Consider the following 21,643-nt stretch of genomic DNA (forward strand, 5'->3'; position numbering starts at 1 on the left):
TATAAGAATTATAAAAAATGCATCTAGATTGTGTGGGCATTAATATTTTATTTTGCTGTCAATATGCAATAAAAAATGTCATCTCAAATTCACATGAATCAGAAACTATAAAAATTGATTCCTTGGTTGCCACAGGGAATTTCTTAGCAAAGAAGTGGACTGGTGGATTGTGTTCAAGGTTGCTGAAATTCTACTTTCATCCAAGTTCATCCAGTTGAATTTGCCTTTTGTTAAAGATGTTAAAAATCATGATGTCTCATGTCAGTAATGATAATGAAGGGGAAGATTGGCTTTAATGACATTAGAAGAGTCATTATGTTTAATTTATTGCTAATTAATGCTGCCAGCTTTCATATGCTTTGTCTAGCTGTCATGTGCTTGTTATATGCCTTTTTTTTTTTTTTTTTTTTAATGTGTGTACACATCCCTCCCCATTCATTCATTTTTATTCTGACGATTTACACAGCTTTCTCTCCTCTAGGTTTCCTCCACACATGGTCCCGCCACACCATAGTTTACATACAACTGGAATCCCTCATCCGGCCATAGTCACACCAACAGTCAAACAGGAATCTTCCCAGAGCGATGTCGGCTCACTCCACAGCTCGTAAGTTGTTGCTTCCCATGTCTTCTTTCAAGAACACCCAAAGCATCACCTTTGTATGTGGGGCTTTTAAAAAGGCTTGGATTTGTGGGAATGTTTTTGCTGTAAAATATTTTTTAGATTGCTTTTTCTTTTCTGTTCTAATTGATCTGAACATGCTTTAACTACCAAAGTGAGTCAAAATAATGGTAACAATCTTTCAGATTCATTCTGTGGCATAGACAAGTAGTTGTAGTTACTAATTTCACCCGTTTTTGCAAGGATGTAGAATTTTGTTGATCAGGATTCAAGCTATCTTGACCAGTCTCCCTGTTAGTGCCTGGTTTGAAGCTGTGAGATACCAGACGCACAACAGGAGACAATAAATTAGAACGTAAATGGCTTGTTCAAAGCTGCAGGGAGAGCTAATATCAAGTTTAGGTTTGAACTGAGGAGGGCCCTGGTCTGCCTCTGCCTCTAGAGCTTCTGGTACTTCTTGCCTTTCATTTCATGGGTGAAGCAGAAGGACAGCATTTGCGTTCTCATTGACAGTGGGGTGTCGTTATTTACCATCATGTTCACAAGCCCTCCTCATGAACCCATCTTCCTGCGTGCCCATGTCCTTCCAAGGTTCTTGTAGGGGCTGAGAGGGTAGTCGGTGATATTGCGTAAACATGAGATGGATTTCCTTATAATGCTCTTAAACTGTTCTTATACAGCAGCCAGGGTAAAGGCTGTAGAGAACCTTCTGGTCCTCTTCCTAAGAGATTTCTGAGGATTAATGCTAGAGAGATTGAGGGGATTAATTTAATAAATTCACAAGGGTTCTCACTGTGAGGTTTCTGTCTGTTGTATCTTTACCCTTCAGAAAACATCAGGACTCCAAAAAAGAAGAAGAGAAAAAGAAGCCACACATAAAGAAACCTCTTAATGCATTTATGTTGTATATGAAGGAAATGAGAGCAAAAGTTGTAGCAGAATGCACATTGAAAGAGAGTGCAGCCATCAACCAAATCCTCGGTCGAAGGGTAGGTAACATGGGAGAAGCACAAGCAGGGACTGATACTCGGTAGGATTCACACCCTCTGAATCACTATGTTTTTCTGATATTTCGATAATGGATAGGGAAGTTACTAAACCAAAGGCCTTGGTTTGGTTTTTGGTTTTCACAGACAGTTTTTGCCAGTGGGGTCATTCATGGGGGAGAGGTGCAGTTAATTAATAGCAGTGTTATTTCAATGTTCCTTCCATGACCTATAGATGGAAAAAATTTCAGGTTTTTACTTTGTTCTAAAACAAAGGGCAAAAGTAGATGGGGAAGGAAGAAGCCTTTGGGAACAGTACCAGTATCAGCACCTGTGAGAGCTGGAAGAGGAGAAGGGGTGCCATTGGGGAAGGGAGAGGGAGAACCTGAGATCTGACTCAGGACAGGTGGTTCAGCTTCTGGACCCTTTCCCCTGCTCCTTGTTTTTGTTTAGTTTTCTTAATTCTCCTCTCTCATCACGAGACAAAGGGGCTGAGAGAACGTAAATGATTAGTTGTGACTCAGTTGAGTTGGCTGGACTTATAATCTGGAGTTATAAATAAAATATGAATGTCTGCCTGCCAGATCATCTTGTTTAATCTCTTTTTTAATGAAAAACAACTCTAGCTGTATATATATATATATATATATATAAATATATGTATATAAAAAATATACTCTTCTGTTAATGTGCTTTAAAAAAAGAAAAAAAAACACAACTTGTGCTTTTTATTTTGTCTTTTTCTCTTTTCTTCACCTCAGTGGCACGCGTTATCCAGAGAAGAACAAGCAAAATACTATGAACTAGCAAGAAAGGAGCGACAGCTTCATATGCAGCTGTACCCGGGCTGGTCCGCACGGGATAACTATGTAGGTTCCTATGTAGGTGGAAATTTTTTTAGTAGTAGAGCTTGTAGAAATGTGTATATGACCTGCTGAACTACGACCACACATTGCACACAAGCACTACTTGGAAAGCGTGCCTCAGGATCCCAATCTGGTAACAACGGACGCTTCCCTCCGCGATACTAAATCTATTGGGGATAATTCCCAGCCCTCCACTTGGAAGGGGCTTCCTGGCCGGGACTAACAAAAGGGTAGAATTGGGGCATAACAGTAGAGCTCTGTGAAGAACCTCTTGCCTTCACTTTTACCAGCATCTGGAAATGCTGTTTGGCTTGCTGGTTATCTGAAATTTCATTTTTTTAAAACAACATTAAAAATTCCCCTAGTATGGCTCCTCTCCTTTCCACCAAAAAGATTAATAATCAGTGTCTTGTGCTTATCTGTGTGAGAGTATAGTGGAAAGTGGAAGAATGACTTATCCTAGCTTCAGAGAAGGACTGGCAAAACCAAAAGTGTGACTTGTTTGAAAGTCTTACTCTCAAGTGGGGTTAAATTAATTATTCCACGCTCTACTTTTGTATATTTTGATTATGTTTTGCTTTTTCATGGCCATGTTATCTTCTCCCCTTCCCCTCATTTTTTAAGAAGTGTTTTGGAGTTTGTGATCAATTCACGGAGTGTTTTTAGGATTGATTCCCTCTCTGACTTTCAGAAAGCCTGTTTTGTAGCTAAAAGTGGTAGAATTTTCTGTCTGTTAAAAACATGAGGCCAGCATTGTAACCACTTACTAGTAGTATGTAACTCCTTCTTCTCTGAAGGGTAAGTGGTGCAGCTGGGTAGTAAGTGTTGGCAACCCTAAACCCATAATATCTTGACAGTTTTGTGGATTGGTGGGAGCTCTAAACCCTCTTTAACAGGATTATCACAGCATCTCAGTTATTGTTTCCAAAATGTAAATAAAAATCACCTAAAGCTTTCAAGGTCCCTAACTCTGCAATAAACCCTGCTCCCTGCCTTCCAGGCACATTCCCCTGCAGTTTGGGGACCAGCAGCTGTAAGATTGATGTCAGTTACGTATAGTCTTACACATTTTGTTTTTGTTGAAGTCTGTCTCTTCCATAATCATCATCATCACTGCCTACTCTACCATAAATATCCTATTTTGCCGTAAATCACGTAAATGGTGTCTTTAGTATATGGCAACATTTACCTCTATGAGAATCTGCACTTTACATGTATGGGTGGGAAGAAGCCAGTTAGGAGTCTGCAGCAAAGCCTGGGGCAGCAGCAGCTCTCTCTACACCCTTCCATCCTTCTGGTGCTGGAGAATATACATACTCACTTACTTAGCAATGTGTACTTAAGGACATTTTTTTCAAATCTTTCTGTTTTTTCTTGATCATTTTGTCTTTCGATTGGCCTCTGCCTCGCTCCCCCCTTTGTTCGCTGTTGCAGGTGTAGCTGTGCGTGCTCCTCAGAGGAGACCTCGTTAAGCCTGATGAGGCACTGCTCCGGCTTAATCACATTTTCCTTTCCTTTTCAGCAGAGTCTGGCCTGAGGCTGTCAGACCATAGGCTTGAGGTAGTTCCTCGGCACTGTGCAGTATTTTCGTCTTGGGTGTTCAAAAGGGAGTACAGGCTCAACTGAGGTTTCAGGAATGCTCTTTCTGCACAGTGACTGTGCCACCGACAGATGGGCATGTACAAAGCCGTCAGTGTTTAGGACCTTTTACTTTTGTCCTCACCATGTGAGCACTGAGAAACCCTTTCTTCTCAAGCTAAAAAGGACAGGATGAGAAAGCCAGCGCTTTCCCAGCGGCTTGATGCTGTACCCCCAAGTGACCTTCAGGGGGAACCTTCCTGCCTGAGGAGAGTGCGGTACCTTTGCATCACACGATTGCATCATCCACAGATTTTATTTATTTCTCTTCTCCTGGTCCATTCAAAGTGCTCTGAGTTCGCCTCCTCCCTGCTTGTTTTGTAGGGTCTTGAGCCCTTCATGCATCTCGCAGGGGAGCACCTTCGGGCTGCTTTCAGCCTGCTCTTATTTAAGAGAAGAGGATTCAGGGAATCCCATGTGGAGTGGTTGGTGTCACAAGGCATGTTTGCGTTTTCTGAGATGTAATAGAAGATGTTAAGCAGCACTGAGTGCTGGATTCATAAGTGTGTAAGGGTCTAGTCACCTTGCCTGCCACTTGCCTAGAAAATTAGCACCAAAGAACTCTGCAGTCCTGTCAAAACCCATGTTGGTTTGGCTTTATAGGGGGAGCTGCCAAAATGGTTAACAAGTATTTACATCCGCATCTTAAGGATTTGTATAGTATAATGCTAGAAAAGGTTACAGACCATCTGCTCAAGTCTTGGGAGAACAATCTGAGGCAATGGCGAAATGGTGTCTTCTGCAGAACACTTGAAAAACTTCTGCCATAATTCTTTACTTAAGTCCATGTATTAATTTAGCTATGTAATCATATATCTTCTTATAGCACAGAAACTGAGCAAGCAAGACGTGTGATTCTCCTCCCTGTTTCCTTTGAAAAGAGTGTAGAAGTTAGTGGGACATCTGTCAGGTCTTAGTTAGAAACAGTTTTCAAAGCTTGTGTTGGAAAGCGACTAGAAATTCCAGGTCCCTGGCTGATGGTCCTGTATATCGGCCATTTTTAACAGATTGCTCCCTAAAGAGGTTGTACTTTAATACCTGGCTTGAAGAGTTTGTAAAGGACAGGCGACTCCTGACCTCTGTTCTGGCTGGCCCTCGTGTGAAGAAGTTATGAGGTCTCAAACTGAAATAGCCCTCAAATTCCCAAATGTACTGCAAAAATTAAGCAAATGTGCCGCAGATGCAGTCTATTAATTATGCAAGTGGCTTCCTTGAGATTAAATAAGTAACAGGCTTATGGTCTGGAGGCAACTGTCTGGTTTTGGTTATGTTGTTGTAAAGTGAAAAAAAATTGTTGTCAGTGAAAAAAAAAATCACTGACTTTTACAGAATTACTGTCAATGTAGATCAATATAGATGGGGCAGTCTGAGCATCTTGTGTCTATGTGATATGATACATGGACTTGAAGATACCATGCTTTTCCGTATTTTATTCTCATGGAGCTTTAGGAGCAATACTTGTCTATCTTGTCTGCCTGTCATGTTAGACTGATGGCTGCTGTAGCAATTGACTCAGAGTGACAACTTTCAATATCCCCAAAAATTACCTCAGAGGTGTCAGAGATCATTTCTCAGCAGCATCCAGGCTACAGGATTACATGCATGTTGTTTAAAAATCCTTTCAAATGGACAGTCCATCACCAGAAGGCTCTCGTGAACAAGACTGTGCTTGTTGCAGCCTGGACAGCAGGGTGGCAGTTTACAACCCTGAGCAAGCCAGGGGGAACGAGTGCAGAAGCTCCACGCCAGAAAGCCAGCTTTTGGGGAGGAAGAGTGTGACAACAACAAATCAAAATCCAGCATTCACATTGGGGGAATTTCTTACTGGTACGTTCCCTGGAATGTATATACTGAGCATCCCAGATGTTACAGTGGATGTGCCAAGCTGAAGCCCATCTTAACCATTTAGCTGGGAGCCAGACCAACCTGCTGAGAAAGATGTCTAACCCTGTGGGAGAACCTCTTGGCTTCCCCACAGATATGTCCAACCCTTCAAAAGTGCTGTGAGATTCCTTTTCCAAAACATGTTTGTTCCCTCCTGACCACAAGGGACTGCTGGTCTGGTGTCTTTTCACCAACTTCTCATACCACCGCATCTTCAAAAGCCGGGATCTCACTGGCCTTTTTGTCCTGCTCTGCAAACCCTGTAGCTCAGTGCTAGAAGAGTTTTCTTAGGAAATAGCTTTTCTCTTTTGAGCTATGTTTGTTACTTTATAACTCTTCTCTTGGAAAAGGATGGTTGGGTGTCCGCAGAAGTCAGGCTCCCGGGTGTCCTCTCCCCCACTGCTGGAGGGAGGCGGAGGAAAGGCCTTTCTCCCTCCAGTCAGAAACCGTAACAAACTCTGTCACCTTGTGGGACAGTATTTGGGAAAAGGATGCGGTTTAGCAGAATGTAACTGTTCATTTTCCTTGTGATGGAGCAAAATGTGGGAAGGGTCTTAGTTCTACGTGGGTTTTTTTCCTTGTCCTGGCTTTGCTTCCTAGGTTGTCAGTGCACTTGCAAACCGGTAGGTTAGGATTTACTCATTACTACGGCTTCCTTGTCTGCTTCAACAGTTGGGTTTGGGTGCTGAGGAACTCCAGGGGCTTGATCTGACCTCACTCACGCACTCTTTCCCCTTCAGTCTCCCTCTTCTTCCCCTCCCTGCCCTGCCACATGACCACAAATGGTTTATGAAACTTCCAGGTGCCGAAGTGTACAGGTGTCAAATGTTGTTGTCTTCATGATGATCTTATCTCAAAAGAAACATCTTGCAAGTTGTTCTGCCCCCTCCTCCCCAGCTGCTTAAGGCTTTGGTGGGTGTTAGTTTTGGGGGGGGTGCAGCGAGGCTGTTTGAGAAGTCACAGAGCAGGCAGGCAGAGCCATCCCCACAGTGCAGTATCCCCTCGGGGTCCCCCAAACCTCCCTGCACTGAGGGTGAGCCGGCGCCACGCTTCGGTGTCCTCCCCAGGGAGCTTCCCACCCTGGCCACAGCCCCATCGCTTGGTGCCATCTTGCAAGGACACATGTTTGGGGATTTTTTATCCTTCTCATTTGTGTATGTTTCCTGCAGGGAAAGAAGAAGAAGAGGAAAAGGGATAAGCAGCCAGGAGAGACCAATGGTAAGTAAAAATAAATCTAAATCTCTTGCTTAGTGGAAGTGTGGCAATCCTGGTGTGACACTCCTAGGTACGGGGGAGGTGGGTATGAGTCTCCTGGCCTCATGGGGAGCCGGTCCCTATACTAGACAGCCTTTTTTTTTTTTAATGCACTCTAATTATGCGTTACTGCCCTTCTAAAACTAGTAACTAAGCCATTGCATGTAAGAGCCTCTTGTGACGTTAGCTGAATTTGCACATAGTGATTGCAAAGCCTTTAACTGCAGAGCCATAGTTATAATGCCTATGCCATCGTTCATAAAGTTGTCCGCTTATTTTGCGCATATGTGTGTGCGTGTATGTATGTATGTGTTTGGTATTAATTTGGGCTGTACCTGTATGTTCTGATGCATGCCTTACAGTGGTAAATCGCACCCATTTTAAATTAAGGAGGTTTGCCATTCTATATAGGAAATTAGAAATACTGCATAGGCAATCTCATAGTCAATTTTGAAGAAGCCCTGACTTAGTCTTTTTGAAGCCTTTGTATAATTTGTTCTTTTTTTTCAGAACACAGCGAATGTTTCCTAAATCCTTGCCTTTCACTTCCTCCGATTACAGGTGCTAACGTCATTTTGAGTCATTTAAAATAGTTTATAAACTGCTTTTTAATTTTTTTTCCTGCCATTATAGATTTTAACATTAAACACTTATGACATTAAGAAAAAAATACCATCCACACGTTTTGATACTATTGATTATCTATATATCTTTATATCTATTATATGTTTGATAGTATTTTTTAATTTTGTTTTTTGGTTTGTAACAATTGCTATTAAAACAGTAATACAGTAAAAATAACGCAAGAGTTGTACTAACTGTGCAAATTGAATATGCAGTATTTCTTTAAAGAGACTGATAAAGAATGGAAGCAAGTCAGTAATGAACCTCCTTAATCTAATGGCATTTTTCATGGCTCCCACTAAGTCTTCTCACATTAGCATGCATATGCATTTTTTTATTATTATTTTAGTTTTGATTTTTTTTTATTTTTTTTTATTTTTCCTTTCTGCTCAAGCCTATTCATTGCAATTCACTAGCTGTACTAACTCAGCACCTTGCCATGCTTTACGTTTTATTTTCTGGCTGATACTAACATACTCATTCTGCAATCTGCTTATTCTTATCCATTCTTTTAAATACAAATTAATAAAAACAAATAAATTGAATGTTATTCCAAAAGCTGCATTATCCCAGGAGATATAATTTCCTTTTTTTTTTTTTTTTCTTTTTTTTCCTCTTATTTTATATCTGAGTTGAAGAAAAAAGCATGTTCAGGATCTAACTTCCATACTCAGCTTCTTTTCTTCCTTTCCCCCACCCCCCTTCAAAAAAAGAGAATAAAAAAACCCAGCCCAACCCAAATAAATCTTGCCTGAAACATCCTGCTAGACCAGTCACAATGACTTTCCTCTACCTGCTCTTTTAAAAGGGAAAGAAACAGTCCTTTATAAAGGGATACTGCAGCTTTAATTGCAACAGCTAATCTCAAGAGTTGAATAAAAATGTGATTATCACTTTTTTTAACTTTTAAATCAAAAGTCAATATTTTGCAATTAATAACGAGGACATTGATTTTTATTCCCTTTTTTATTTTTATTTTTTTCCTTATTTTTATCTTTCTCTTTTTTCTCCCCTTTTCTCTCTTCCTCTCTCTCTCTCCCCCCCTCTCCCCTTTTCTTTTTTTTTCCTCTCTCCCTTTTCTGCTCGCTTTTCTTGAACTCATTCAGACCTGAGCGCTCCTAAGAAATGCCGAGCGCGCTTTGGCCTTGATCAACAGAATAACTGGTGCGGCCCCTGCAGGTGTGTATAGTTTTCCCAGACTCGCTATGGCTGATTTGCAGCTGGTTTATTTGGTACTTTCCCCTTTTTTTTCCTGCCTTGTTGCTTTGTAGCTCTGTGTTGTGATCTAGAAGACACAAGGGAGTGGGACACTGCCATGAGTTATCGTCTCTCTGAAAGGGTTTTGCTTTTTTTGTTGTTGTTGTTGGTTGTTTTTTTGCCTTCCTCTTTGCTGCTGCTAGCCAAAAACCCACTGTAAAACAGCATCAGCCTTAAGCCCATCTGATCTGTGGCTCAGCCTGCCCTCAAAGCCTCCACCCAAGGAAATTCACTCCCAAAGCCCTTCATAACACGGCACGGAGTGCGGTACCGACACCGGACAGATGCATGGCCGTGTCAGAGATTTTTTTTGGTTTTCTTTTGGCTCATTCTGAAAGTCCTGTTTTCCTGCCCTTCGTGTGAGGGGAGATTACCAAATAAAACTGAGGTGATTGAAAGTTAAACGTAGCTGTAGCTAAGATGACACAGACCAAATGAGCTCTATCCACCATTGTGTTGTATTTTTTGTGTTTACCTTATGCTAACAGATGCAAATACTCCAAAGAAGTGTCGGGCATTGTTCGGGCTTGACCGACAGAGTTTATGGTGCAAACCATGCAGGTATAATACTACCCATTAGGCCTTCGGGGAAATAAAAGCAATCTGTCCTCTTAGTGCATTTGTGTGATTTTATTTTTTTAATCTTTTTTCCCCACTCCCCACCTTTCTCTCTCCCACAGCATCAATTGCTAATAATCTTTAATCTTTGGAATTTCTTGCTAATTTAATGCCATTTTCTCTCTTTCTTTACCAATAACCTCTCCCTGGTGGTAGAACTGGGAACAAGAAAAACTTGAAGTCCTTAAAGCTGGCAGTTTTTTGGCTTTTTTTATTATTATTTTTTCCAGATTGTCAGCAAAATAAATGTTTAGCAGGACATCTATATTTTGTCTTTCATTTGGGTCTATGTCCGCTGCCTCCAAAGACTTTGTAAAAAGGTTCTGGGATCTGTAGCACTACTGTTTTTTCTCATGATCAGAGATGTAAAAAGCCAGTGTTTACAGCTTATATGGTACTCATATTTTTTGGTGTTATCTGCAAAATTAAATAGCTACCTGTAGGCGTCTACGCCGCCCTAAGGTTTATGTAAGATACCAGGTTTTTAAATTATCTGATGTCTTTTTTTTTTTCTAATTCTGCAAATAAGTTTTTTCCTAAATTTTATCCCAACAAATGAGCTGTAAACGCCTGAGCTCTAGGCAAAACTAACTGCAACGTTAGTAGGACAGTTTCCAGCATTAAGAGGAGATGAAAGACATCAGAGAGCCCAAATTTCGACAGCCCATGTTCTACTGGAGTTTTAATTCCATGTATAACTCAGTACATACTTCTTTCTTGGTGGAGGGATACCGAGTAGTTCTTTTCTCATTCCTTTTTCCTTATATGATCGCATTTCGTTAAATTTGTTGTTTCTTTGTTCTGATACAAGCAGTCTTTGAATTTGGAATATTATGATGGTAGGTATTTCAACCCAAACCACACTCTGTGTGTAGTGATTCCTCTCCCACATTTTCCCTTCTTACTCATGCCAGTCCCATGTGCTCCATCTCATTTAGAATGTAGATCAGATGTCCATCGTATTTTGTGTATGCACGCAGTCTTGTTTGTGCTTAGTGTCGAGGAAAACGTGGATCGAAGGTGGTGGTGTATGTCAAAATACCAGATAAGGCACCAGAAATGTCTTCAACAGATTGCACATCATTCCACGCGAGGCATGCTAGTGCTGGGTGTTGGGGTCTTAAGATGTCAGTACCAGTGCGTATGTTAAACAAGCTCTGATAGAGGCAGTTTCTTAAAGCTTAAAGGAAGAAGGGTTCAGTCCAGAAGAACTGGATAGCCACTTCACTGTGTCAGGAGGCTTGAGTCTCGTGGTAGCCAAAGACTTGAATGCTGTGTTTAGTTGGGTTGTGGTTAGTTCGCTATACACTATCAGCAGATATTTGTGTAGTCTAGAAAGAGAGCGTTGGAAGCACATCAGGCTCTGTCCGCCAAGTACCAGAACGAGGGGCATATCATATTTGCGTTGCTTTATGTTTCCCTAGCTGCCTACATAAAACAGCATACTTCTAAAACTACATTTTAGCAGCAAGGTCATTTCTTTCGGTCTATACAGCGCTTAGGTTACGTGTGAAGCACAAACCCTCTCTTACACCAAATTTTGGTCAGAAATCTTTGCAGCCCATCAGAGACTACTTCAGTGGTGTAGCTGATAGCTTTAGACTTACTGATACAGTCTGCTGCTTTTTTGTTGTTGTCGTTTTGTTTTTCTAAAAGCATGGAGGCATTTTATCACTAGGTATTAGAGCATTTCTCTCCTGGTTCTGGTCCTAACCGTTATAACATTGCATTTGCTAGAATGGTAGCATTCAGTAGCACATCTTACATAGGTGCTAAAGATGTGCACTTTGCTGCTACAATAGAAACTGAGACATCTTTGCTCACAGCAACTGAATAAACCCTTGTCATCCTCTGTGGCTTTCATTCATGGCAATTGCAGCATTGGTTTCCCGATGCTGTCCTGGGGCTAGTTTCAAGGGCAGCACAAGCAGGGTCAGTTCTGTTGGTGTTTACCGGACTGATGTATTAATTGACACTTCCAGAGCAATGCACAAGTGAACAATTCTCACTAAAGCTTCCAGGCAGAGGGATATGTAGTATTTTTATTCCCTCTTTTAGGAGAGCAAAACTGGGACACAAGTAGTTCCTTGGATGTTTACTTAACTTCCCTTCACCAGTTGCCTGGTTGTCGTTCACATCTCGTGAAATGTGGCTGGCAGGGTTTGGGGTTTTACCATGCCTCCTGTCCCACCTAACCCCGACACATACGTGACCACGGATAACACGTGGTGGGAATGGCACAGGCTGGAAAAATGTCCCCGCCCTGAGTCGCCACAACTGAAGTAAATGGCTTTTTAGACTAGAAGTGGCCACACTGTTAAAGAGCTTAGTACACAACAGAAGCAGAGGAAGCAATCTGCTCCCTTAATCCCAATCAAAGGGAAATTATTACTCCAGGTAGCAGACCAATGGGTTAGCTTTAAAAAGGTTGTTAACTCTGTGGAGCCAGAAAGTCAGGTAGACCTGGTTTAAGTCTGCTTTGCCATGGAAACTTTCTTTCAGACCACAGAACTTAAATAGTATTAAAAAAAAAAATAATTTTGAATTTTTGGCATATGTCATGGTTTAACCCCAGCCGGCAACTAAGCACTGCACAGCCGCTCACTCATTCCCCTGAGCCCCAGTGGGATGGGGGAGAAAACTGGAAGCCTAAAACTGAGAAAACTAGTGAGCTGAGATAAAGATGGTTTAGTGGGACAGAAAAAGAAGGAAATAACGATGACAATAATAATGATAAAAGAATTAGAATATACAAAACAAGTGATGCATGATGCAGTTGCTCACCAGTCACCGACTGATGCCCAGTCAGTTCCTCAGCAGCATTTCCTGGCCAGCTTTCCCCCCATTTTATATACTGAGCATGACGTTCTATGGTACGGAAGATCCCTTTGGCTAGCTCTGGTCAGCTGTCCTGGCTGTGTCCCCTCCCAACCCCCTGTGCCCCTCCACCCCTCCCACTGGCAGGGCCTGGGAAACTGAAAAGTCCTTGACTTAGCATAAACATTATTTAGCAACAACTGAAACCATCAATGTGTTATCAACGTTATTTGTATACTAATTCCAAAATACATCACTCTACCAGCTACTAGGAAGAAAATTAGCTCTATCCCAGCCAAGACCAGGACTCAAATATTCTAGATTCAAACTGCCTCCAGTGAAATAATTAACTGCCTTGTAGGTTCAGAGCAATCCAGTTGAATGGCTTCTGGACTCCCGTCAATAAGGCAGGCAGATCTTGGGTCTCTGCTTGCAAATAATTTTAATTTGGGGATGGCCGGGGGTGGGGGGAGCCCTGCAGTTTCCAGATTGTGAGGACCCACCTTTCCACACAGCTATTATCGGTGAGCTTTGTGAAGGATCACTGTTCTGCTTTGCCACTGAAGCTGTACAGAAGGTCCAAACATGAACTGTGGCCCTGGTCGCGTTGCACAGCTGAAGCTAGGAAGTGGTGAGACAGAGGCGAGGGGAAAGAGAGCAGAACTGTCCTTAGCCAGGAGCCAGAGCTTCCCGCATTGTTTGTTGATGGTAGAAGACTTAACAGCTTCTGTTTTGAGCCCACCAAATTAATTTTTTTTCTGTCTTTTAACGTTGCTCTAATAAAGCATGGTTTACAGCCTTCACTTGCTGTCTTCTATCTTTCTTTCTTTCTTTCTTTTTAACATTTAAGTTGCATGGTTGTCTTTAGTTTTTAGCATGTGTTGATCTGCAGGCTAACGTGGTTAAAACTCTTAATAGCCCTAACCCCTTACTTTGCCATGTGGAATGTGGAGCAGAACCTGAGAGCAGAGCCTGAGTCTTTGGAGGAAGGGATGTCACAGCACTGGTCCCTCACTGAAGCTGGTGGAAGGATGAGGTCCGGGCTTGGTGGTCCCTTTCTGGCTCTGGGAGATGATATCTTTTAACTCCAGGATCAAGCTGGTTAGATATCCCTGGCAGCTGAGAAACATCTAGCCCCGTTGCCTAGAGAGCAGACCTTGGTTTAACCCAAGTCAAATGCAGTTGCCATACATAGGGGAGACCATTGATGACCAGCAGTGGAGCCGGGGCAACTACGTGAGTGGGGAGTGTCACCCAGCAACATTCAGCTGCTGTGCCACACTTGGGTCCTTCCTCTGATGAAGTTGCCGAGCTAGGGCAAGGTATCCACTGGAGGGGGAGAGCAAGCTACTCCTTCACGTTGGTGGCTTTGTGCAGCTTAGCTGAGTGTCCAAAGTTATTGTGACAGAGCTGCTCTAGACAGGCTTTGTCATACACCTTGGGCTGTGCGACAGCAGTTCAGCACTTCCCATGGAAAGTGTGCTTGCGGATAGAGAGGCTGGAGACACATCGTTCTTAGGGTCAAGGTGGCCACTGAACGTCATCCTGCCAGATGCTGTGGTTGGTTGCCTCATTATTTCTGTCCTTCTGCTAGAATTGTCTTGCATATACTTGGCAGGAGAGATGGTGTGAAACTGTCATCTGTTTTCATTGCTCCTTTGCATTACTAAGTGGACAGAGGGAGGAGAAAAGATCTCTTGTCGGGTCACTTACTCATTTGAAGATGAGCGGCTCTTGCGAGACTCTCCTATTCCCTGGTGTGAAATAAGCTCCATGTTGCTCCTCACCTTTGTACCTGTCGTCGTGCTCTTCACCTACTGAAATTGGATCCCACTCTGGAGTTACATGGATGGCCTCTCAGAGGAAAATTCCCCAAAACGCAGACGAGCAGCTTCCCAAATCTACCACTCTCCCTTAAAACAAAAAGTAAAATTGAGTCGATCTAAAGCCACAACCTGCAGGCCATACAACCAGTTATTCTTGTTATTTTGGATCATACTCTGTTCTTTTCCTGTTTTTTCTTCTGTTTGCTTTGTTTGTTCGTTTTGTTTTTATTTCCCCTCTCTCTTGTTCTCTCTATTATATATCCCTCCTGTTTGACTGACATTTCTGGATTTGGTGTGGTTCTTAACAGAGGAGAAAGCAATGAACAGTAGTTTGCAGCCATCCTTGCCTCCCAAGGGCAGTGCACCGTAGGAGACGACAGGTGATGCAGGTGTAGAGATAGCCCCACTGAGCTGGACAGCGTTATGGGACATCTTGAGATACCATCAACTATCCAGAGCTTTTATTTTACAAGGATTAAATTTCCCTCGCCCCACCCCCACCCCCCGGAGGAAAGTTGAGATTGTAGATTAGCACAGTGGGCTCCAAAAATGCCTTATGTGATTTTCTGATGATTAAAGTCACTTAAGGAAAGGAGGCGGCCCTAAGAGGAGGGGGTCAAAGAGACAATTGGTGAATCCTTTCCAAATCTGTTAGCCGAGGGGAGGCTTCTGAGTGGGCTCAGGGCCAAGGACACCCCACCAAACCCCCAGGACAGTGCGTGGGGCTGGGGTCCCGCCTGTGCAGAGCCCAGAGTAGTGAACCGATAGCTCTTTGCTTTAGATAACTGTCTCCATCAGCGTCTCTGCCCTTTATTCACGGATAACTCTCTCCCTGTTTCTAGGAGAAAAAAAAAGTGCGTTCGCTACATACAAGGTGAAGGCAGCTGCGTCAGCCCACCCTCTTCAGATGGAAGCTTACTAGACTCTCCTCCGTCCTCCCCCGCCATGCTCGCCTCCCCCTCCAGAGACTCGAAACCACAGACTGAACAAACGCAACCCCTCTCGCTCTCATTGAAGCCCGACCCACTGGCGCACCTGGTCATGATGCCGCCGCCATCCTCGCTCGTCCTCGCTGAGAGCGCTGCGAGCAAGCCCGGCGCCCTGCCTGCAGCCAGCTGCCCCAACGGGGCCCTGGACCACCCGCCGGCCGCCCTCCCGCCGGCCGCTGCCGCCGCATCCCTAGCACAGCCCTCGACGTCCTCCTTGCATTCCCACAGCTCTCTGGCAGGGACACAGCCCCAGCCGCTCTCCCTCGTAACCAAGTCCTTAGAATAGCTTTAGCCTCGTTAGCCCTTTCGGTTTCCTTTCGGGGGGATTGAATTCTGTTGGGATTTGGGGTTTTGGTTTTTTCCTTTCCTTTTTTTTGTTTGGTTTTGTTTGGTTTTGTTGTGTTTTGTTTTATTCTCCTCCTCGTCGTCGTCCACTGTTTGTCGTCGTTTCTCAGTTTCGTTTTTAATTTGTGCCATGTGGCTACATTAGTTGATGTTTTATCGAGTTCATTGGTCAATATTTGACCCATTCTTATTTCAATTTCTCCTTTTTAAATATGTAGATGAGAAAAGCCTCATGATTCTGCCAAAATTTTTATCAACAGCTGTTTAAAGTCTTTGTAGCGTTTAAAAAATATATATATATACATAATTGTTATGTAGTTCCAATAGCTTAGTTTTAAAGACTGATTTTAAAAATTTAAAAAAAAAAAAAAAAAAGAAGCAATTTTGAAGCAGCCCTTGCCGGAGGCATTGGTTCTTTATTATTTGTATTAAATACGAGCTTGCGAACCAATCATTTTACATCTGGTTTTTAAACCTTTAAGGGCACAATGAATGCGGTGCCGCTACTACTTCTTTTTTTTTCTTCCTTGTGTGAAACAACCTTTATTGTGATGTTACTTGTTATTGTTTAAATGTACAGAAACAAAGGGTTAAAAAAATGTGTTAATATACCTTGTTCCATGGTGTTGTTCTTTTTGGGGGAGGGAACGCTACTCAACAATTAAAAGTATCACAACGCTATTGGACCAGTAGTATTTATTGCTTTAGAAATTGCTTGTTGTATCTGTATGTTGTCCCTTTTAAAATGTTTTTTTCTTCTTTTTTCTTGAAACATTGTATAAAGTGTTTTTTTTTCCCTTAGTGTAAGCATCTTATATATAACAACTCATTTGTACAAGGTTTTTAAGTTTATATATAAATGTGTATATATATATTTTTTCCGGGATTTTTGGTTTTGATTTCTTTTCATGATTTTTTTTTTTTTTTTTTTGCTATATGAAACACAGTTGCCACCAAATGGACATTCGTTCGCAGATGCATTTTTTCAAGGATCAATAGAGTAAAAAAAAAAAATTTGCTTTAAAAGCCATTACACACAAAAAGACTTGAAAATTTAGCAAGGGAATTTTTAGCAACGCTGTTTGAAAAATAGCAAGGTCCAAGTGTCTCCTGTTCAGAACTGCAGCTGAATCCCCTGCGACATTAGGACTGTAGGCTGTGTGCAAAATTTTTATGTGCCAAAATTCTCAGTGACTTTTAACTTTCTCCCGACAACTTTTTTTTTTTTTTAATGCTGTAATTTTTTTGTTCATCATGTTTTGCTGTGATGTTACATAGGTAGATATGTATGTAGTTTTAATGTCACCTATAACAGACGTGTTTGGTAGCAGATTGTCCGGAAAGCATTTAAAATGAAGAGGTATAAACCCTTAAGGGCCAAATTCTGTATATTAGATTATTCATAAAAGGAAAATCAGACTGCCACTTTTATGTACACTTACTACATACAGGTAGGTAGCAAACTTAAAACAAAAAAAAAAAAACCTAGGCATGTTGATGTTGCAAAAAACGCTGTATAAAGCTGAAAAATTGTTCATCTGTTCATTCAGTGCCATTGTAGTTGACATGAAGCGATTGTAAAACTGTCTCAGATTTTTCTCTGGTTTATTAAGATGCTAACTATAACATTTTTTGTGAATACTTTGAATGTTTCCTAACAGTTGTGATGTTACTGTTCCGTTTTATGCTCTTATTCCGATTTTCATTTTTAATGGTTTGGAAGCCATTTTTTGTAATGAATAAATGTTCATGCTGTACAGTATCTGTAGCATGCAGTTCTGGATTAATAAAAGCAACTTAGTATGTGCAGAGAATGACTTGTCAACTCATTTATGCGTTGACTGCATTTTACTCTGGCCAAAAAGATTTACAGCCCGAGTGGAAAACTTCTTCCAAAAAAATTTGTGCAAATCGTGGCAAATTGCAGCCAGCTCTATCTAGTTGCAAGAAATCCTGTGTTTCCTTTGGGTTCCCATGCTACTGCCTGCTAGTTTTGTTTTGCACTAGCCCTCTCCCCGCTCAGCCAGTTTTTGCATGAGTAGGAATGGTTGAAAATCCTTTTTATTTAAAGGAAGTGGCACGTGATTTGGCAAAAGACAAATGGCACGTGAGCTAAAGCAATGCCATCCCTCTGTGTGAAGTCATCCTGACTGGGCGACACGAGACCAGGGCTGATGATACCTTTAATTTTAAAACATTTTTGTTCAACTTGGTGATCCCACAGCACAGGGCTGATGCACTATAAAGGTCACACAGGAGGGCTTAGGGACGGACCCCTCATTAGTCAGAGTCCTTGTGCTGGCCTTAGGGTTTATCTCCTGGATAGCTTTGAGTCTGGTTTTGCATATATATATTTTTATATATATATGTATATTATTTATTTTACATGCAATGAGCCCTTACAGCACAGCCTGCTCGCAGCACTGAGCATTCAGCATCCACCCGACTCAGCAATGCCTGCAAATGCTGCAGGATGAGAGTGAACTTACAAGACTTTTTATTAAATGGTTGATTTGTTTGAATTTCTTCAAGCTAAGTAGAGATTGAAGCTTTGTAATTTCCAGGAATCTCTCACGAGTGGATGTCACCATAGCCCCAGTCATCTTGCAAAATGTCAATCACAGTAATTTCTACAATGGCACTCGAGGGCAATTAAATGCAAAGGTCTTGGAGCAGGCTTGTTCCCTGCCGTCGTGCCACTGTATTTCTCAGGTAATGCACTTCCCTGCAGTCGGTCTCGACACGCTGTGCAGAAAGGGTAAGTATTCTTCCTCCTATGGGAAAGTGGGTGAAGTTATTTACTGCAGAGACCTGGGAACAGGACTGTTTTGGGAAGCCCGGCCCCAGTGCTGAGCCCGTGCTGTCCCTTGCTGTGGGGTCTGATAAAACCAAACCTGGCTGCAAGTCAGTTGTCTTGGCTGCAGAACGAGTTTGCTTTGTAGAGGGGCTGGGAGGCACTGGATGAAGTACTAAATAATGTTTAAATAAAATACATAGTACTTCAAATTGCTACCACTTTTTTAATGACTAGTTTACAAGCCAGAAGCCTTTTTTTGTTTCAGACATGTTAGTAAAGGGTAATATACATGAGTATTGCTTCACATTTCCTATTAGAAGGATTAAGTCACCATGAATTTTTTACCAGGCTCCATTTATCTCCCTGGATCCAAGGCCTGATGCTGTTTCTGTTGCGGTCTGACACGACACTCCCCTTGGCTTCAGTGGAACATGTCCCCTCGTCACCTGAGACGGGCAGGTGGGACAGGACTCTGCGACGGGGAAGCGGATGGTGCTGCGAAGCCTTTGCGGAAGATGCCAAATCTTGCTGTTCTTGGTAGCCAGCAAATTGAACGAGATGCTCAAATTGCTCTCCTGCTATTTAAGGTTTCTGGGGATTTTTTTTTTCTTTTCTTTCTCCTAAATATTTTGACTCTTGCTAGAGCATGGCCATCCATCAGCCAGACACATGTGCTGCATCTCTGCTGGGGATAACTGCTGCCTTCTAATCTAAAACATAGCGCTCCAGGGAGATCTTTGAATGCCACGATTCAAAGGAGACACCATCAAGGTATGATTCATATATTCACCAAAATAGTGTGTTCTTTGCTTGCTGCTTTATTAGCAAGCCTTTGGAAAGCAGAGTCCAAAAACACTCTTCCTGGACAAATTGGTTTTCCTTCTTTGTGTGTGGTGACAGAGGCATGTGTTTGAAAGGTATGTTGAGCAGAGCTCACGAGTGGTGGGTAACTCATGCTGGAAACTTGTTTGCTGTGGAAAAAAATGGTGTACTCCTGGGAAAGCAACTGCTTGGGTTTCCTGTAGGTTGTGCATTGGCTGTGTCCCTTGATAGGTTTATGCCTTCAGATTTGCCTCCAAATTTCCCTTGCTTAGAGGACCTCAGCTGGGTCAAGGCTCCTGGGAGAAACTTACCATTCTTTATGTGTACTGCCTTTGCACCCAGGAGTCACAGCCAAGGACCCCATCAGACCAGGTGCACTGGAAATACGGAAACAGGACAGCCCTTCCCATACACTGTAGGTGTAAAATAGGGTGAGCAACTGGCTACAGGGGTATGGCCAGATCACCCCGATCACCCCCACATCCATGCAAGTGGGGGTGACCTCTGGAGCTGGGCCATGACAAACTGGCATGATCTGTCCTCATCCGGGGCTGCCATGGGACAACATGGGCCCTACATACAGTAGGTAATTGAGTGTAGCTGTAGCTATTGCTTCCATCTGTTTTTATGGGATTAAGGCAAGGAAGCAAGTCAATGTATTGCATGTTCAGGAGACATTTATTTTCCATTAGTTTTGTAAATCTCATTTTTCACTTAGTGTATGGAATTTTAAAAAGTTTAAGCAACTGCTGACTCAATAAAGCGGTGCCACATGGTTTTAAGCTTTGCTTAAAAGGAAAGGCAGGGGAAAAAAAGCAATCTTCAGAGTCCTGTTCATTTCATTAGACCATAAAAAGATGTAAAAAGAATTCACAGCAAAATAGTTGTACGGGCCATTGCAACAATCATGAAAGCAAACAATAGTAATAACAAAAGTGAATGTGTGTGACAGTGCTGCCCAGTTATGTCTGGCATATATGTAGGAGTGCTTTACCACCTAAGACCCTGGGTAAAGCTTTTAGATGGCGTTTTGGGAGAGGTGTTCCAGCTGAAGACTAGATTCAGTACAGGACCGACACTGAGCTTCAGTGGTCTTTGTTGGACAGGAGGGCTAAAGCTCTTGGGGCCTTAAAACTATGAATATGCAAATTTTTCCAGAGATTGCAGCAATTGCTGTGTTATAAAAAGGGATTGACAGGTACTTTGGCATTAATTTTAAGATGTTCTTGGAAAACATCTTGAGACTTCTAAGGCAGATCAGCTGCAAGTGAAGGCATCCCAACCACCCATCATTGTCAATAATGTCAACAGCCTGTTTTAGGGACTCTCTGAGGACAGGAGTCTGCCAACCCCCGGCCTGATTTTCTTCAGGGATCAGTCCAAAATGTTCACTCATGACTTGCATCCATGTTCTAGGAGATGCCCTTTTTCTGAGGTTGGAAATGCATTTAATTTGGGGCAGGGGGTGTTAGCCCTGACCTCCAAGGCAGTGGAGATCATGAAGTCATGCAGTCTGTCCATCTGTTTGACCCTCTCCTGATAATTCTTGAATCCTCAGGCATTTTGAACCAGATTTGACAGCTGCAGTCTAACTCTTGGAGATGATAAAGGCCCTCTGATTTCCAGGGGAATCTCTGCCTGCACTGGGAAGAGAGGCTTTCCAGATCCGCTGCTAAAGGAAAGGCAGGGAGAACTCAGCTGTTATCCATTCTCTCTGGCAGCATCCAGACGGCCAATTATTACACGTCTACTTCTGGACCAGCATCTGCGCTCTCCTGCCCAGCTGGCAGGCCAAGGAGATTAGGTAGGAGACGTGGAGAGCACTGGGGTGTTGGAGGGAACAAGGGACATGGGAGAGAGTTAAGGCTATAGGGAAACTGGAAGAATTGCAGCTGCAATATGTAACATTATGTAAGATTGCAGCGGGGAAGCGAGGGGAAGGGAAGGACGATCAGGAGATAGAAGACACATCTGCAGCACACCAGGCCTTGCTAACGTTACTGCTCACAGAGCAAAGCTGCTCTGGTAAAGCAGATGCTGTGGTGTTACCAGCTCCTTGTCTCATTCCTTCTGCTCTGTGCCTTGTGGCAGCCACCGTGAGGAGCACAGCCCCATTCGGGAGTACCGGTCTGGCCACCCACCAGAAAGGTCCACAGGGTGGGAAAGGCTTGGGGTGTTTCCATAGCCCTGTGGCATGGTGAGGACTGGACTTGGGTGTGCGTAGCAAGAAGGGTGGTTTATTTAAAAAAAAAAGAAAAAGAAAAAGAAAAAAAGATTATTATCTTATTTGCAAACAAG

The 21,643-nt window shown here is 42.7% G+C and overlaps 1 protein-coding gene across 18 annotated transcripts in view; it reads left to right on the forward strand.

The window, feature by feature from the left end:
* TCF7L2 (transcription factor 7 like 2) overlaps window positions 1-17,540 on the forward strand; it is a 181,707-nt gene extending 164,167 nt beyond the window's left edge. For 2 of the 18 annotated variants that reach the window (XM_055801467.1, XM_055801484.1), the window contains exons 8-14: window positions 467-607; window positions 1,452-1,611; window positions 2,370-2,477; window positions 7,166-7,214; window positions 7,761-7,811; window positions 8,981-9,053; window positions 15,235-17,540. In XM_055801467.1, the coding sequence (XP_055657442.1) occupies window positions 467-607; window positions 1,452-1,611; window positions 2,370-2,477; window positions 7,166-7,214; window positions 7,761-7,811; window positions 8,981-9,053; window positions 15,235-15,667 (1,015 nt within the window). In that variant the 3' untranslated portion in view covers window positions 15,668-17,540. Of the gene's footprint in view, window positions 1-466; window positions 608-1,451; window positions 1,612-2,369; window positions 2,478-7,165; window positions 7,219-7,760; window positions 7,812-8,980; window positions 9,054-9,619; window positions 9,694-15,234 lie in introns of those variants that run through there. The other 16 variants (XM_055801488.1, XM_055801496.1, XM_055801549.1 and 13 more) reach the window with 14 other exon arrangements.
* Window positions 17,541-21,643: the final 4,103 nt, after the last annotated feature.

This window comes from Falco peregrinus, chromosome 1, assembly GCF_023634155.1.
Source record: "Falco peregrinus isolate bFalPer1 chromosome 1, bFalPer1.pri, whole genome shotgun sequence".
Classification (NCBI taxonomy): Eukaryota; Metazoa; Chordata; class Aves; order Falconiformes; family Falconidae; genus Falco; species Falco peregrinus.